At 32.6% G+C, this 19,310-nt stretch overlaps 1 protein-coding gene across 1 annotated transcript in view; it reads right to left on the reverse strand.

Annotated features, from left to right (window-relative positions):
• Positions 1-19,310, reverse strand: part of LOC141492275 (sodium leak channel NALCN-like) — a 121,878-nt gene that overhangs the window by 39,894 nt on the left and 62,674 nt on the right. The window contains exon 4 of the mRNA XM_074192774.1: positions 7,502-7,669. Coding sequence (XP_074048875.1) covers positions 7,502-7,669 — 168 coding nt within the window. The remainder of the gene's footprint in view (positions 1-7,501; positions 7,670-19,310) is intronic.

Consider the following 19,310-nt stretch of genomic DNA (forward strand, 5'->3'; position numbering starts at 1 on the left):
CATTTTAAAGAAAGATGTACAGGAGAAGCAGCATAAAAGGGAGAGAATGACTGGTCATGTGAGAAGACAAAACTGATGAGAAGGTCATATGCTACTCTGATAATCACACAAATTCTAGGGGATCTAGAAATAAAAACAGTGGTTTATTTATTGGAGATTATGGACAAAAGGATGGACAGATTATGGGTACAGATACAGATAGGTCACATTCTGGATTAAGAAAGGACTTCTGGGCCAGCTAGGTGGCAAAGTGGATAAAGCACCGACCCTAGAGTCAGGAGTACATGGATTCAAATCTGGTCTCAGATACTTAATAATTACCTAGTTGTGTGGCCTTGGGCAAGCCACTTAACTCCATTTGCCTTGCAAAAATCTAAAAAAAAAAGAAAAAAGAAAAAAAAAGAAAGGACTTCCTACATCAAAAGGAACATGGATTTATAAAATTAATGATGTATGACATGTACTTTGAGGGAGGGAGAAACAGAAATATGAGCTAAAAGAGACAGTATTCCCTTCCTTACCCAGGTCACTTTAACTTCTACAACCACAACAATATATGGTTTGATATTTTTTATTAATTATTTTTTAATTAAAGATTTTACTTGAGTTTTACAATTTTTCCTCCAATATTACTTCCCTCCCTATGGTTTGATATTTAATAAATAAACCTTTATCATACAGTGACAAGCCATGTCTGAAAGGAAGTTAATGTAATATTTTCTGTTAATTTGGTAATACTACAATTCTGATATTTTACATATATTTTCATATTAAATCATGGATCTCGTTATTCAACTGCATAAATAAAAAATTTAAATGTATTTATATACACCCTAAAATTTCATCAAACTCAAAGATTGAGTTGGAAGTATATGAAATTCTAAACAGGTATTTAGAAGATGGGAATAAGGAATATAGATAAATGACATGTATATATTCTATTACTTGAACTTCACAAGTTCTCCATGGGACCGATATAACTGATATTCTCATTTATAAATGAAGAAGAGGAGACTCTTATGGGGTCTGACCTTATAAGCTTCTTGAAAACAGGAACTGCTTCAATCTTGTCTTTATATCCTCAGCAATTAGCACATAATTTGGAATGTGCTAACAATTTGGGAAAATGCTGATTGATTATCTAAATGATAGCACATATATCTCCCAGACACTTCAGGAAGTATTTGAATTCAGATTGTTTATCTACTGTGCCTAATTGCCTCTCTTAACAGAGGAATGAGGTTGGACTTAGGTAGGGCAAGGGGAACTAACATTTATTAAATTCTTATTATGAGGCACTAAGCACTGTTCAGCTATAACTCCTTATAATGATTTGACAGAAATTGAATGTGAAAAGGGTAAAGATCAGAGAGAGAATATCTTTGCCACCAAATTTCAAATAATTAGAAGGACCACAAGATGTGGTGACCAAAGTTCCATTTCCTCTTTCCTTTTCTCTTCTTAATCCCTTTCATTTTTCTTTCTTGCCATCCTGTTTCTATCTACTTTAATACGTACAGTTGCCTTAAGTGATTTCACTATAATCAGTGACAAGTTTCTAGTTGAAACAAAAGGACTAGAGAGACCACTGAATTTAGAGAGAGCTGGCAGACTTAACCTGAAGAGGTTTCAATTATTCTGTTTCCTGGTTTCAAGAACACCTTCTGTCTCATAGGCCACACAAACACACCGCTCATATTCTGTCATTTTATGTCTAACCATTTCCTTTTGGCTTATCCTAACAAATATGCCATAGTGCTCTACATTATATTGCACATAGTTACCAATTCTAACACTTGCTTCTAGCATATTAGACAAAGAGATATAATATAATTGGCACTTTAGTAGAAATTTAGGCATTATTTAATTTGTTCTTCCTTTAGATGAGAAATGATCATGAGATCATAGATTTAAAGACAGAGGGGACCTCATCCTAATATGGTAATTCAGAGTATCATCTAATCTAGCATTGTCACATATGTTGCAATGTGGGGTATTTTCACTATCATTATCATTATATTTTTTAAAAAGATAAATATTATTTCATAAAAAAAAGATTGCTATACATTTTGAAATGGAATTAATTCCATGACAGTTTGGTTACAAAGAAAAAACTGGCATGATAGCCTTTAATTAATCATGATTATTTACACATACAAACACACTGGCCAAATTTAGATGCACTATTAGGCAGCTAATTATGTTGCAAATGCAATAGCATCCTTAAATGGATGATCACACACTCAAGATCACCATTTGTTTAACAGAGTTTTAGATCAAGCAAAAATCTTCACCATGACCTACTAGAAATTTTGAAATTTGTGAAAATACATTCACAGGTACTATAAAGTAACGGTGACATTTTTATCCATTCTGGTTTTGATCATTTTTGCACAATGTATACTAATTATATAGGCAATAAGCTTACCATGATCAAAACACCAGTTATATAATATGGTGAAACCAAATAATTAATTGAGAAACATTTAAATTTGCTTTGTAATCTTTCTAGAATGGTATGCCCTTTATATAATTCTTAGTTACAGGGACATTGACCTCTTATTCCTTGTACTAGACCCTTCATATCCCTACTCCATGGATTTTCACTGGCTTTCTATCATACCTCAAATTTTCTCTCTCCTGATCATTGCTTTCTGGTTTCCCTGCATTCCTTCAAGTTCCAGTTAAAATCCCATCTTCTCTGAGAAATATTTTATAATCATCCTTAATGCTAGCACCTTCCATTTTTTATTCACTATTTATTTATTTAGTATATATGGAGGACTTAATAAACAGTTGTTGATATGAAAAAGGGAAGACAACATATTGGAATCTAAAATCAGACAAAAAAGCATGAACCATAAAGGAAGAAAATATCTCCTAATACATCTTCTACCATAAACTAGAACTAGTTAGCAATGACATGAAAATCAAGTAAAATTTGTAATATCAATGCATACAGGACTTATAATATTTTGAAAAACATAATAGTTTAAGGACTCTATTCAATTTTGTTTTAAAAGTTATTATTACTTACCATTCTCCTCATCTTTTCTCCTCATTAAAAAAGCAGTTGTATCCTTACTTATCATGGAAGATGGTCATAATACTGTACCCTACTCTATTCCTAACAAATGGTCAAGGAATCTTCATGTGCATATCAAAATAAATAATGATTTGGCACCGAGCTAATATAACCCTATATCTGCCACAGGATGGCAGAATTCACCAATGGTAGGAATTCCACACTTGTTTTGCATCAACCCCTTTTCTCAAAGATCAGATGAGATGAGTTGTTGGTTGCAATGCCAATAGAAGAGAATAAATCATGCCATGAGTGTCTTTTATCCATCCATCTGTCAATCAAATCAACTTATTAAGCATCTACTTTTATACCAGATAACAAAAAATATTCTCTGTTCCATAGTTTTAGCTAGTCTCCTGACTAACTTTAAGTAATAAAGTCAAGAAGCAGACCCTACTGCCTTTGTATCAATCAGAAACTCAAAAGCTTCCTTTTAAACCTGAAACTCTATAACATTTAGATTTATCACCATCTTCAAACTATTGTACAGTTATTTTGCAGACCCTACTGCCTTTGTATCAATCAGAAACTCAAAAGCTTCCTTTTAAACCTGAAACTCTATAACATTTAGATTTATCACCACCTTCAAACTATTATACAGTTATGTTTTAAAAGTACTAAGCTGTCAACTTTGATAATCAAATGTGTGTAACATTAATTTACAAAAATCAAAGTTATACTAATTTTATAGCAAATGTTAAGATCTTTGATTACTCTGTGTAATGATGTATTTTAGGAATTAACAGGACAAGTCAAGTATAGTCTTAACATTTAAAGTGCCATATTCATAAAGCAAATTGCTCATTCATTTTGTACATATTTATTATATACTTTTAGTGCATGTTCAATGTATGTCTAATTACTTGAAAATGATTTTAAATGGTATAATTTGGAAACCAAAATAGGTAAGACCATCAAACATCTGTATCTATATTTACATTTGTAGATATAGTGATATTCATAGACTATAAACTAAGCAAGCAGTTTCTGATTTACAGATGATTCCCTCTCTTCCTCTTCCATTTCACAATCCAAAGATGTCAGTGTCACTATGAATATTTGAGACATTAGGGAATCTCTGTGTTTGGAGAAGCTGTGTAAAGCAGTTTAGGAGAGCCAGATAACACATGCAAAAAAAAAGATTCTTTATAGGATGACTGTTTCCCATCCACCTGCAATAGTTTTATTACTATGTTGGTCTAAACCTGATTAAAAGGACATACAAATATAATTTGTAATCAGCTTTATTTTTAATTTATATATACTATAAAATCAAACTCATTACATTGATTGAAATCTAGCAATAAAAGAAATAATGAAACATGCAAAGATTCTCTTTCAAAAACAAAAAATAGCATGAGACAGATTAAAGGCTAACAGTCATTCAAATTTTAGTGCACTTTTGTAAGTAAAAGGGATTTTTTTCTTGAATCATCTGCCCTTGGGAATAGAAGATTTGATTTGGAGAAGATACTAAGTAAAGAGTATTTGGGAAATAATAGCTGTATACATAATAAACTTCCAATTTAGAATTAAGCAGGAGAGAAAAGGTGGTTTAGGAGATCATGACTTTATTATACACCATAATAAAAGGAAAAAAACTTGAACAGAGAAAAAGTACCAAAAGGGAGAGGGAAGAATTCAATTAAACTCTGCACACATTTAAGTCCCTACTAGAATAAGGCACTGGGTCCTAGGCGACTGGAATTTGAAGACAAAAATTACCAGGATCCCTGAACTTAATGAGTTTGCATTCGAAATGAGATTGAAGTCCAACAACTATTTTGAAATTTTGTATAACTGGTCCTAAGAACTAGAAAATTTCCTTCTTCCTCTTTCCCTTTTTTTGCTTGCATCTTCTTTTCTCTTCTTCTAAAAGCCTTATGCTCAAATCACACAGAGTTCATATTAGTAAATAATGACTGTGGCTCACAGGATTACCAATTCAGTGTTGGAAGGTATTTTAGAGTCCAGAGAGGCCATCACTTTAGAAACGAGAAACTAAGGGGAAAAGGAACAATGAATTGTTCAGAGTTACAAAGTTCCTAAGTTTCATTCTATCTAACATGGCATGCAAGGAGTAGCTAGGTGGCATAGTGGATAAAGCACCGGCCTTGGAGTCAGGAGTACCTGGGTTCAAATCAGGTCTCAGACACTTAATAATTACCTAGCTGTGTGGCCTTGGGCAAGCCACTTAACCCCATTTGCCTTGCAAAAGGAACAAAAACCTAAAATGGCATTCTGCCTCCCAGTTCAATTTCTGTTTTGAATATGGGATCTAGTCTTGGATGCTCCACATTATTTCTATAGGAAAACATACTTCAAATACCCCCAGCTTTAGGAGCAGCCCCAAATCAGCTCTTGAGAGGTCTGTATATATTTATACCTTAGAAATTAATGATTAGGAATATAACTATTCCTTAAGGGACTTTAAGCCATCTCTAATACTTGTCTTCATACTTGGACATTTTGAAAGATAATTATTTCCTTCATTAATGTGCATATTTCCAAAACCAATAACTGTTAATGGTGAGTATTAATACTGCAATTACGAAGACATGGGATTAAAGTTTAGTCTCTACTACATACTAACTGTTTGATACTGGATAAATAACTTAACTTCTAAGTCCTCCAGGCAATAAAATACATAAATTCCAAAGAAGATGTCATCTTTTTTATAGCAGGAGTTTCTTATACCACTTAAGTCATAAATCCAATGTCTATTCAAGTTTACAAACATGTCATGACCATTTCCCACCTAAATAATTCACTTAAGTCCTATTGTATATAATATACTGATTTTCAAATTACATCATTAAAAATCATTCTCCTCTAAGAAGAAGTAAAATGATAATGGCTTATATTTGTATAGTCACAAAGTACTTTATATCTTTATAATACCTCTAGGAATTTTACAGTAAAATAATTTATATCCCTATTTTAGAAAATGGAGAACTTAAAACTATAAGGAAGTTAAGTGATTTTCCCAAGGGCATAAGAAGTATAATAATGGTACATTATTGGAATTTTAGAAATTGGAAAACAATTCAATTCTTTCCTCACTCTAATCATGCTGCAATGATTAATCTGCAACCAAAAAGTTTATAGTATATATATATATATATATATATATATATATATATATATATATAATATATATAATTAAAAATAAAGCTGATTATAAATCATATTTATATGTTCTTTTAATCAGGTTTAGACCAACACAGTAATAAAACTATTAGAAGCAGAGCTAGTTCATTTTTAATTTATATACTGCCATCACTAGCAGAGTTCTGGCATATAGTAAGTTACTAATAAACCTTTGTTGAATGACTGATAGACCACAAAAATATTTATACCTACAGAGTGGATATGTATTTTTCTTCACACATTTATATGACATTACTTCCATTGTCCTGTTAATTCTCTAATAGTGCAGTTAATATAGAATAATCAAAGATGTCAGTATTTGATATTTATTTCAATATTTAATAAGCACATATATAAAATTAGAGTTATTCAATATAATGTAAATTATTAAAGTTAATAAAATAAAGCTGAAAATAGATTTCAGTTCTCATTCAATAATATTGATATTTCAGTTCTATCACAAGTTAATGAATTCTCTATACTAATTATTATCCTAGCATAGTACTTTATTCTAATTTAGTAATAAATTAATATAAATTTATTAGTGGCACTTTAGTTTTCTTCCACTTGATTTGGGAAGAGAGTGAGGGGTTCATCACATCTACAACTGCTATGTTCCCAGAGGATTATATATCCAAACTTTTTGCTGTTGTTGTTCATTTCAATTAAATCCTTCTATTATAATATTTCACATGGATTTGTCTCCTCTCTTAAAGAAGCTGAAATTTAAAATATTCATCATAATGCCATAGAAAGTTCTCTTCTGAGAAGGCTCATGTAGGTACTAAGATTCAATATATAAGCAATGAAAACAGACAATAACTGATACCTCATTTAAGAAATAACTAAGTTATTTTAGAAGATATGACTTGGTCAAAAATCTATAAAAGATTATATACATGAAATACAAATTATCCACCAAATGAAATTTGTTTAAGTTTAGAGTTCAAGTGAAACAAACAATCATTTATTCTATGCAGGATAATCACAAATGAAACCAAAAGGAACCCAAATTACACATTTCTCTATAGAAAAGATTTTTTTTCATTTTTAAGATTATTTTACAAGTTTAGCTCATGGGACTAGACCAAAGTAAATATACCTTTATATCATTATTTCAAATAATTAGTGAACTACTTTATTTTTATATGAGTTTTGATTTTTTATCAAAAAAAGAAATGCAATCAGACAATATGAAAAACCATTTACATGTCAACTCTACCCACTTAATAAACATTTTAAATGGATACTAAAAATGTGTTTTACCAGTAAGACAGACCTATCTCATTAAAGCCACTGTAGCCCAGCTCTTGCCTGCTAAGTCCCAGATCTTCGAGGTCCATGCATTTAAATCCTGGTGGGCATTGGTAACCTTCTTCGATTTCTCTGGAGCAGTGCGTATCTGGGATAGCTAAATTATTCCAGGTCACATTTCTGTGGAAAAATACATGAGAAGTATTAGATAAAATCAGTTATGGGCCAATGAACTAAGGATGCTAGAATTTAAGAGTAATTATTAGTTATTAATGACTACTAAAAAGAGTAGATTTGAAATTAATAATTTGAATATAACTAACACAGTCTATCGTGTTTTTCAAACATGAATAATTCTCATAGTTGCCCTGTATGATAGACTGCAAGTGCAATTGTGTTTTATTAGGTTGTGAACACCTTTAGGGCAAAGACTGTTTTGGAACTTTTTTTATCCCTGATATGTAGAAGAGTTCTTAGAAGACAAATAACATTTAATAAATTATTTTTAACTTAAATCATGTTTTAAAGTTTGAGACAGACAATAAGTAAAAATTAAATTTTGAAGTAGAAGGACTGTTAAGATGAATGGGAATCTTATGAAATGAAACTCAGATTACATACCGTGCATTGGACTCTCATGTCTCTGATGATTCCTAATAAATTTAAGAGAACAAAAGAGACTACAAGCTTCTTGAAAACAAGTAACTCACACTTGTCATTGTAATCTCAAGAAAGAAAACATGACTTAGAGGCTAGAGTGCTGGCCTCAGTATTATGAAGCCCTGGGTCCAAATTCAGCTTCTTACAGATATTGGCTGCATATGTCACAGCAAGAGCAACCTTTCAATATCTCAGGCTGGAAGATGCAGAAGAGTTTTTGGTTTAAATTAGTAAATCTAATTACCTCACCAGGAACTGCAAAGACCAATGAAATCTGCTTCAGATAAACTCCCCCCCCCCAACCTCTCCCCAAATCCTCAGGGTCAATTTCAATATTTTGCACACAGGAGGAACTAAATGCGTGCTTCATAAATCAATTTTTGTTCTTCAGTTGTTTTACAGTTGTGTCCAGCATGTTGTGACCCCATTTGGGTTTTTTTGGACAAAGATACTGAATTGGTTGGCTATTTCTATTTCCAGCTAATTTTACAGATAAGGAAATTAAGACAAAGAAAGTTGTGGTTTGCTCAGGGTTACTTAATGTTTGAGGCCAGATTTGATTTCAGGAAGATGAGTCTTTTTGATTCTAAACCCTCTATACAATATTTCTATCTTCAATCCTTTTCATCACCTACTGCCCTATCAAAATCTATATCAAATCAATAATGATATTTTTCGTATTTATTCTTTGATTTAGACCTATTGGATTTGGGACTTGAATGGATTTTGGAGATCATTTAATCATAGAATCACAGGTTTATAGAAGGTACATGTAAATGGATGTTAAAAGTCTTCAAGGCTAGATCCTTCTTTTCCCTGACCTTTTACACAAAAAGAACCTTAAGCTCACAAAGATTAAATTACTTTCCCCCAAACCATACAGGTATAGATCTATATTCTTTGATTATAAGTTCAATGTTCTTTCCACTTCAGAGGACAAAGTAGATTACAGAAGGCACAGAAGTGGGAAAAGGAGTAGATAATATCTTCAGATCTTGTTTCCAAAGTTTCACTATACAATGACTATTATTTTAGGCCCAATTGTTTGTTCATACAGGGAGAGTGTATTTGTGATGGCCATATGTAGGTTACATTTGTACACATACAACTGTCTAGATATAACTTCCAGAGAGGTATCAAAAGATATTTCTAGTCTCTTCTGCCCTCTTTTCTCCAAGGAAATTCCTGACAGGAGAGGAAGCAGAAGATGGATATCAGAAAACTATCCAATCTGCTTGCTTCAGAGAAGTGTGTTAGTTGGATAGAATTAAAACTCTCTGGCTTCCTAAATACTGTTAGGAGAATTTTTAAGTTGTTAATCAAAAGTCAAGATTCCACAAGATATGAATAATAACTTGATTTATTATAACAGAAGTGAACATGTATGTGGAAATCCTTATGCCCAATACAAAGTGAGGTCACAAAATAGGTAGAAATTTGAATATTTATGAGTTACCAAAAAAGTGAAGTCTCATGGGAGGAGCAGAATGAGTGTCAAGGAAGGAGAATACCAGCAGTAGGGGAGGGGAAAGGAATACTCCCTTCCCAAAGGAGAGGAGAAGGGCAGCAAAAGGGATGGGAAACATGAATACTTCCCCTTGGGAAGTACTAGTCTTTGAAGATATGATGGTCTACTTTGAAGATAGTCTGCTTGTTTACAAGGGTTCTACCTGCTCACAAAGTTTATCAGTCTGATGCAGATTGACTAGTGTCTATGTTGTAGTTGGTTCAACTCTCAAGGAGACACTGAGAATTCACCTAGGGGTAAAAATAGAAAATTATGTCAACTTTGATGGAAAGTTAAGGAAGCTTTAGCCTTGTCTCATTGTAGGCCTCCTACATATGCCTGGTCCATGGTTTCTATTTCTGAGAAATATGGCAACTCAAAAAGACAAGTTAGGCTGGCTTAACTTGTGGTCAAAGGGGGGCCCTAATGATCTAATGATACTAATGATCACACCTGGTAAATCATTATCCTAAACACCACTAGGGCGGAGCATCTGGAGGCAAAGGTAAAGAAGCACTACATAAGGAAAAAAAGGTTAAGAGACAGAAAGCCAAAGGATGGCAAGGGAACCAGAATTACTGAACTAAGATAAAAGAAAAGAAGCACAGACAATCGGGGTGATGCAAAATGATTTCAACCACAAAGTAGAACTGGAATTATCTATCAATCACAATAAAAGTCCTAGTAAGAGTGTCTAAAATCAAGGATAAATAAGAATTCAAAGAAGAAATTCACATTGAGGTAACCAACAGAACTCAATAAACAGATTGAACTTAACTCCTGTTCTCTATTACATAACAAACCAAGGCTTGATTATTTTCCTATTAAATGCCAGTAGCAGAAAGATCACAAATGGAGAGTAAAATCATTTAACAAAGTTATCAGTAAATAGAAATCAGAAAAAATATAAGGACAAAAATTACACCAAGAACATACAAAGTGTAAGAGTTGTCTCATGGAGGGGAGGGCTAAGAGAGGTCAAGAGAGGAAAAGAGAGGACCTAGATCTCACCCAAGGGGAAATTCCTCAAAGTCTCTACTGTTGAAAGTAGGGTTTAGCATCTAACTAAAAGACTGTCTCTCTACATGTTAACTTCTTCCAATTTCTCTCTCCCTCCAGAGATCTTAATTGATCTACAATGCCTTTTCTGTTGATGCTAGAAATCAGTAGATCAGGATCTCTCTTCTAAGCTATTGACAACTCCACCCTCACATACACAGAATGCCTAATAATCAAATTCTACCAATAAAAAGAGTCTTATACAAATTTGAACTGAAGGATTACACTACTCAACATCAGGTTCATAGGATCATAAATTTAGAGCTTAAAGCTATGTTAGAGCTCATCTAGTTCAATCTTTTCATTATATGGTTGAGAGAAATGGAGGCCAGAGGGATGGAATAACTTGATAACCTCACTTAGATAATAAATTGCAGAGCCAATTTGAAACTGAGACTTCTGCTTCCAAATTTGTTATTCTTTTCCAATGTGTCTGTCCAGTTACGCATCTGTCAGACAGAGATATTACTTGAATAACCTTCTTCATTGGATTAGAATCATGACTAAATGGGGCTGGAACTGAAAGCACCATTATAATGATAATAACTACCATTTAAATAGCTTCTACTATGTGTCTACCAGACATTCTTCCTACTCTGCTAAGAGCTTTACAAACATTCTTATTTGACTTTTACAACAAGCCTGGGAAGAAGATGTTATATTTATCATCATCAGGGAACTAAAGCAATAAGTAGATAAGAGACTGGTTGAAAGTCATACTGCTTGTAAACATCTTAGGCTAGCTTTGAACTCAGGTCTTTCCTGATTCCAGGAATCATAATTCTCTTGGGGGGGGGGGGAGGGTTCCTGTAACTAAATGTCCAATCATGTTTCAAGCATATGTTTCCTTCTGTGAAGATAAGCATGTGTATTATAGATTTGTTTCAGCAGTGAGTTGAAATAGTGAGGAAATGAATTTGGTGTTCATGTGATGGTTATATCAAACTGCTTCTGACTCAACACAACATGTTTTTGCATTTTCTTAAAGAGTCATCAAATAATTTTTCAAATGCTAGAAGGGATCAACATTCAAATGCAAACGGATTCCCAGGGTGAATACTCACATTTGCATTCTGTTTACTGTACAAGAGTAGTTCCCTCATTTTCTTCTGTTCCCCTGCAATCAGAGGTTGTTAACTATGTAATCATAATCTAGACATTAGGAATATTCACATCTTTGGAAACAAAAATGTCATGTCCCTTGAAAATCATTTCTCTGGACATAGACATTACAAGCCATCTTGAAACCATCACAGATCATTACAAACACTCTGCAGAAACAAGTGTTATATTTCCTCTCTCTGAACTTTTTAAGGTAATTTTCTGATCTTATTTTCCATTATGTTATCACTAACTGGTTGGCAACATTAGTCAGTCATTCAGTAGTTTCTGTGAGAGAACAGCTCTTTGCAGGAGAAAAAAAGTAACATCTAAAAGCATTATTTCCTTATAAAAACTGGTTTAAATAGAAACATTATTTAAAATTAAGTAATCTATTCAATAAACTAAATAATTTATCATTTAACATGTTGTTTATTATTACTATTGTTGTTCAGTTGTTTTAGTTATATCTGACTTTGCCTCCATTTGGGGTTTCTTAGCAAATACAATTGCCATTTCTTTTTCCTGTTCATTTTACAAAGGAGGAACTGAGGCAAAGAAGGTTAAGTGAATTACCCAGGGTCACATAGCTAGTAAATCTGAGAGCAGATTTGAATTTAGGAAGATGAATCTTCCTGATTTCAAACCCAGTACTCTATCTACTATACCACCTACCTTCATGATAAAAGTATATATCATAACTACTTATTCAATTTGTCCTTTGGTTTTATACGTAAATTTTTTTAGAATTAATTTCTGTCTCTCAGCAAGAAAGTCTGTAAAATATGCTTACAATTTCTACCACATATTAGAATAAATTATTATTATTTTATTGTTGTTTTAATTCAAAATGCAGAAATAAATTCATCAGAACTAGTTTGTAGAGTGTGCATACCTGGTATTAAGCCAAATATTACAAAACTTTGTTCAAATATAAAAGTTCAAAATAGAAATTAAATTTATATATAATTATCTTGTTAAACATTTTCATAAATTTTCATAAGTTGTAACTTAATTAAAAATTCTACATATACTCAATAAAATTTGTAAAGTAAATTTAAAATGATATCTTGCATATAATAGCAAGTCTATAACTTCTTGCTGGATTATGGTACATAATAAAGTACATGTTCATTTCATAATTAGTTTTATAATTTTGTTATTTTGCATAATTATTGGTAGAATAAATTTTATATTCTTATAATTACATACTACAAATTTTAATTTGGAGTTTTTGGGTGACAGACATTATTACTGTAGATGTCATAAGCACTTAATAAATCCACCTAAAATACTATAAGGAATATATGTGTGTATATATATATATATATATATATATGTATATATATATATATATATATATATATATATATATATATATATATGTACATATATATTCAATTATCCTGGGGTTTCCACAACCCAATTTTTTTTGGTGGTGGTTGAAAAGGGTTTAAGGAACAACAAACTTTTTTTTGGAAATTCTTAGCTTAAGGCTAATGTACAGAATAGTAATGATGTCGTTTAAGAACAGTATAGGACTTAAGGGAAAAAATTCAAGGCACTGAAATTACTCAGTCTGAAGAAGATATATTGTTATAAACCAACTAATCACTAACTTTAAAAATAGGCAGGTTAAAGAGAGAACACTGCTCTGCTCTTATCTCCTCCTAGAGCTGAACAGAGCTTAAGCTTAAAGTAAAAGGATTTAGATACAAAGAAGAGTTTCCTAACAGTAAGAGAGGTTAGAAATTGGAATAGGAGTTTTACAAAATTGTCCTGGAGAAATGATTAAAAAAGAGGATAGAGTATCTTATATCCCAGATAGCCTAAAGATGAAGTTTGAAGATATATCCTTTTCCCCCATGTCTCTATGTCACACTTCACCACAAAGTTAATCAGCAACATTTGCAAGGACTTTGCTTAAGTGAAGACCTCAGGCAAAGCCTGTCCTTGGAAGGAAATGGTTTAGTCATCTTTAATCATTGGTGCCCTTCTTCTTCCTCTGTGGTACCCTTTTTACTCTTTTGAAGATAGATGTTATATTGGAAAAATCCATATTTATTGTAAGTTTTATTAGTTATTTAGAATTATAGGGTTATTTATAGGGTAGTTAAGAAGAAACTAACATAAAATGCATCTATAATTGAACCATTGTGAAATTCTTATTTTGGCCCAAATTTGACACAAAATATTCAGCACTGGATTGAAAGGATTTTTTTTTCAGCCCCAAAAGAATTAATGTATGGTGCTATACCTCCTTTCCCAAAGTCCTACTTTTTTGTACTTTTTTGTAACAACTATGTTGCAGTGGGTAGATAATCACTATGCAGACATGATCCTGCTCTGTTCCTGTGACACTGCTTCTAAATGGCTATTAAGCTAAACAGTATTAGTTCTAAATTTTTGCTCTAATATTTCTCTCACATCCAATAGATTATCTGCAAACTCTATTTGTTAAGATCTCAGCTCAACTAATTTTTATGTCAGTTTACCTGGGTCACAAACTTTTTTTTTTTAGTTTTTTTGCAAGGCAATGGGGTTAAGTGGCTTGCCCAAGGCCACACAGCTAGGTAATTATTAAGTGTTTGAGGACAAATTTGAACTCGGGTACTCCTGACTCCAGGGCCGGTGCTCTATACACTGCACCACCTAGCAGCCCCACAAACATTTACTAACAACCAAGAAGTGCCAGATCCTATGCTAGATCCTAGGGTTAAAAAGACAAAAATAAAACATCCCCTTGTCCTCTGGAAGCTTAAATTCTAATGTGTTCACATGTAAGTATAAAAAAAAAAACACAAAGCAATTTGTTTTTAGAGGAGAAAGTAGGAAAAGCTTCATGTAGAAGGACAAGTCACTTAAACTTTCTAGGCTTCAGGTGAGTCATGTGTAACATAATCGGATTAATCTAGGTGACCTTTAAATTGTAAAATGAAATGATTATACAAGGTGACCTTTAATGTTTCTTCCACTTCTAAATCCTATGATCCCTACTTCTCTCTTCCCTCCTTAGTGTTTTAACTGTCCACATCTACTCTAGGCTTTCATTATATCTCATATTATAGCTTCCAAAGTAATATCTTTACCTTCAGTCTATTTTACATCCCACTGCCCTATTCATCTTCTGATCACATCATTTATTAACCTTCATAAACTTCCTAAAATGAAACAAGTGTTTTTGTTTTGCCTTGAACAATTTCATTGCATCCTGGTTTTTCACCCTTCTTTCAAACTTCTCTCATAACTGAGTCAATATGAGTCAAACAAAAATACCACTTTTCTTTAAAATTTCTTAAAAATTCTTCAATGCGTGAATATCTTCCTTCTTAAGCTGCTGCCCATTGGAATCCTACCTATCTTCCAAAAACTGCAGTTTAAATTTTAGCATCTCTATGAAGTCTTTTTAAATCCAAGTCAGAAATTCTCTCTCAGAACTCTCCTGTCACTTTTCATCTACCTCTCATGAACTTTTATTATATTTTAGTTGATATTTTCTTTTATTTTTCAAAGTATCCTCTCTCTTATAGATACAGATAATACTAGATTCAAAAACAGAAAGACCTGAGTTTGAATGTTGTTCCAGACACTTACTACCTGACCTGAATCACTTCATCTCCTTAGACTTCAGTTTCCTTTTGAGTAACATCATCGATGGCATAGGAGTTAATTTCTAAGGTCTCTTTGAGTTCTAAGTCTATTATAATCCTTCCTATATTATAAATTTCTTGAAAGTGGAGGACCAAGTCTAATTTATCCTTCAATCATATCTAACTCTTCATGACTCCATTTGGGGTTTTCTTCACAAAAATACAGGAGTAAGTTATCATTTCCTTCTTCGACTCTTTTAATAGATGAGGAAAGTAAGAAAACAAGGTTATGTGACTTACCCAGGGTCACATAGCTAGTAAGTGTCGGAGTCCAAATTTGAATTCAGGAAGATGAATCTTCCTGATTCCAGGCCCAGCATTCTATCGATTGTGCCACCAGGTGGTCATGTGAATATATGACCCCAATTAATATTTTTTCATTACTCTTGAATTTGTTGTATAATGGTCAATGTGATATAATAATACATGATAGTTAATGCTTATTATAGGTGATATATTAGGAAAAATTAATATTATTTTTAAATATTAAAAGAATATCTTATTTTAATACTCTTAAGACCTATAAGTAAATAGCAACAATAAAGGTAGCTGGGCATTTTTTATCACTTGCTAGTTATAATTTATTTTAGTCATTCCAACTTTATTTTTATTGGATGTTTTGATATCATTTATTGATGTTTATACTGTCCTATTAGTTATCTCCTCCTCATCCCCAAAAGTCTCTTTTCCTTCATCCTCTACTTAATATTAGTAAGTTCCACTTGCATGCCATTCAAATAATTCAATTCACTCGTATGAGAAAGACAAAGAAATGTAAAACAGAATTTTTTAATCTCAATTGGATCAGTTGTGCTATTGTCTTGTCTTCTTGTTTTTCTGGTATAAGATTTGTATGTTACCACCATCATAATCTTAATCATTAAATGCTTATTGGAGTTTGATTTATGAAATGATTAATTACCTATAATACACATGCCCTGAAGGCATAAGGCACTATAAAGAAGCCCCTTAAATTAAAATAACTTCTACAAAGTATACTTTAATGAACTTGTGAATTCAATGGAATTAAAAATGAGCTATCATTTACCTAGAGTTTTAAGTTTTGCAAAGTAATTTATATTCATATTATCTCATTTGATTTTTGCAACCAGTCTGTGAAATGATTTTCTATTATTATTCCCATTTTACAAAGTTGAGAAAACATATTGAAAGAAGTTAAATAGCTTGGCAGCGGTAACATAATTTGTAAATGTCTGTTGGCTTTTTTATTATCTTTTTTTAAAAAAATATTTATTTTGTGTTTTACAATTTACCCTAATCTTACTTCCCTCCCCCCCATCCCCCACAGAAAGCAATTTGCCAGTCTTTACATTGTTTCCATGGCATACATTGATCCAAATTGAATGTGATGAGAGAGAAATCAAATCCTTAAGAAAGAAACATAATTAAAAGAGATAGCAAGATCAGACAATAAGATATCAGTTTAGTTTTTCTAAATTAAAGGTAACAGTCCTTGGTCTTTGTTCAAACTCCACAGTTCTTTCTCTGGATACAGATGATATTCTCCATTGTAGATAGCCTCAAATTGTCCCTGATCGTTACACTGATGGAATGAGCAAGTCCATCGAGTTTGATCATCACCCCCATGTTGCTGTTAGGATGTACAGTATTTTTCTGGTTCTGCTCATCTCACTCAGCATCAGTTCATGCAAATCCTTCCAGGCTTCCCTGAATTCCCATCCCTCCTGGTTTCTAATAGAACAATAGTGACCCATGACATACTCTGTTGGCTTTTTGTTTGTAACTCTAGTACTCCAAGTGTGACACTGTTACTTCACCAATATGATTATTCCCTCAACTAGTAAAAATCAAAATTCATCCATGACGTCTTACAAAACAAAATTCTAATCGATGTCTTGTTAAAAATCCTCCTCAAATTATTTTATAAGCTACTTCTTCATGCTTTCTGACTCCATATATAGGTGTGATTTTAACGTGGATATAGTTATCCCTTCCATATCATGACTTTCCCCATCACTGTTTCAATATATCATGGGTTGGCATAAGAAATTAAATGGGAGCTTTTGGGCAGTTTAGAAACCATAGATGACATGTGAAGGTCAGCACAGAACAGGAAAAAGTATAGAAATGCAGAAATGCATAAAATATATGTATAATATCAACTATTTAATACCATAACAACTCAGACTTTCCTTCTGGTAAAAGGGAGGACCAAAAAATTTTACAAGGATTTTTCAGACTGTGGAGATTTGACCCTTGCCCCCATGATACGAAAAGAATAACTGTAGTTCAGTCTCTTCTAAAGTAGATTAACTCAGGCAGCTAGGTGGTGTAGTGGATAAAGCACCGACCTTGGAGTCAGGAGTACCTGGGTTCAAATCTGGTCTCAGACACTTAATAATTACCTAGCTGTGTGGCCTTGGGCAAGCCATTTAACCCTATTTGCCTTGCAAAAAAAAAAACTAAAAAAAAAGTATATTAACTCGCTGGACAAAATTAAGATTACATGTTGAGATAATAAGCATATAAATTAATATTTATAAAAATTCTAAGAAGAGTAATATCCTCAGGATTCTTTGCCCTTTCTCTCCATTCTCTAAGAAAGTAGAAGGGTTTCAAGGAAGACTGAGAAACATTTTGAATTTTCAATAAGCAGACAGTGTTTCAAATACCCCCTGTCACTCTGTGATGAAAGATTTGTTCTGGTATTGAGGATCTTTTCCCAAAGAAAAACATCCTTATCAACACCAAATTTGGGAATTATGAAGACATATTTAGACATAAATTATGGTATAGCTTTGGACTTGAAATTTAAAAGGGGTAGATGATGAAAGATTTTTTCTGGCATTGAAAATCTTTCCCCACAAGGAAGAAACCTCCCAATTGACCACATTTGGGAATTATTAAGTCACAGCTAGTTAAAAATTATGATATACCTAAGGACTTGAAATTTAAAAGGACAAAAGAGACCAAAAGCATAGACAAAGGACACAAAGAACATAGATATGGTTCTTTGAAGGAAACCTTGAATACCTTCAGCTCCTTTGGGAACCATATAGACCTACAAGAGGAAACCCATTTAATCTCTGAGATGGCAGTGATCAGGGAAATCATCAAACCGCTAAGACTTTGCTATTGTCAGTGGCAATGAAACAAGGAAGGATATCCTAAACAACATCAAGATTCTGAAGCAAAAGTGTTCCACGACATAGGAGATGATAAAGCTAAGAAACAAGGTAGGCTAGCCATGATAGAAAAGGCAAAACACATGGATCTTGCTTTTCACTGTTATGAAGTACATGAACTTTGCAGGCTTTTCCTTTGTTTTTCCTAAACAACATCAAGATTCTGAAGCAAAAGTGTTCCACGACATAGGAGATGATAAAGCTAAGAAACAAGGTAGGCTAGCCATGATAGAAAAGAAAAAACACATGGATCTTGCCTTCCACTGTTATGAAGTACATGAACTTTGCAGGCTTTTACTTTGTGAGGAAGTCTAATACATTTTAGTACTACTCAAGATCATAGCAAAAGTCCCTGAAGAAGGTGGAAACCCACTGGATAATAAAGATGTTCAAGGGTTCAGGTATAACTTATTTGTATTTCACATTTTAAAAAGAAATATTATCAAGTCTGCCCTGCACTTGATGTAGGATTAACTCAAGTGTTTTCATGGGAATTGAGAACTTTTTTCTTTTTTTCTTCAAAGAATTAAACATGAACTAGATTCTGTTATTTCCAGGAAAGATTCCAAGTGGGGAAAAATGAGCTAGAGAGAGAAATAGAGAAAGACAGAGACAGATAAACCATTCACACCTTTTCATGTTATTAGATAGTATGTATATATCTGTTATCAGTCATA

The sequence above is a fragment of the Macrotis lagotis genome, chromosome 6 (assembly GCF_037893015.1).
Source record: "Macrotis lagotis isolate mMagLag1 chromosome 6, bilby.v1.9.chrom.fasta, whole genome shotgun sequence".
Taxonomy (NCBI): Eukaryota; Metazoa; Chordata; class Mammalia; order Peramelemorphia; family Peramelidae; genus Macrotis; species Macrotis lagotis.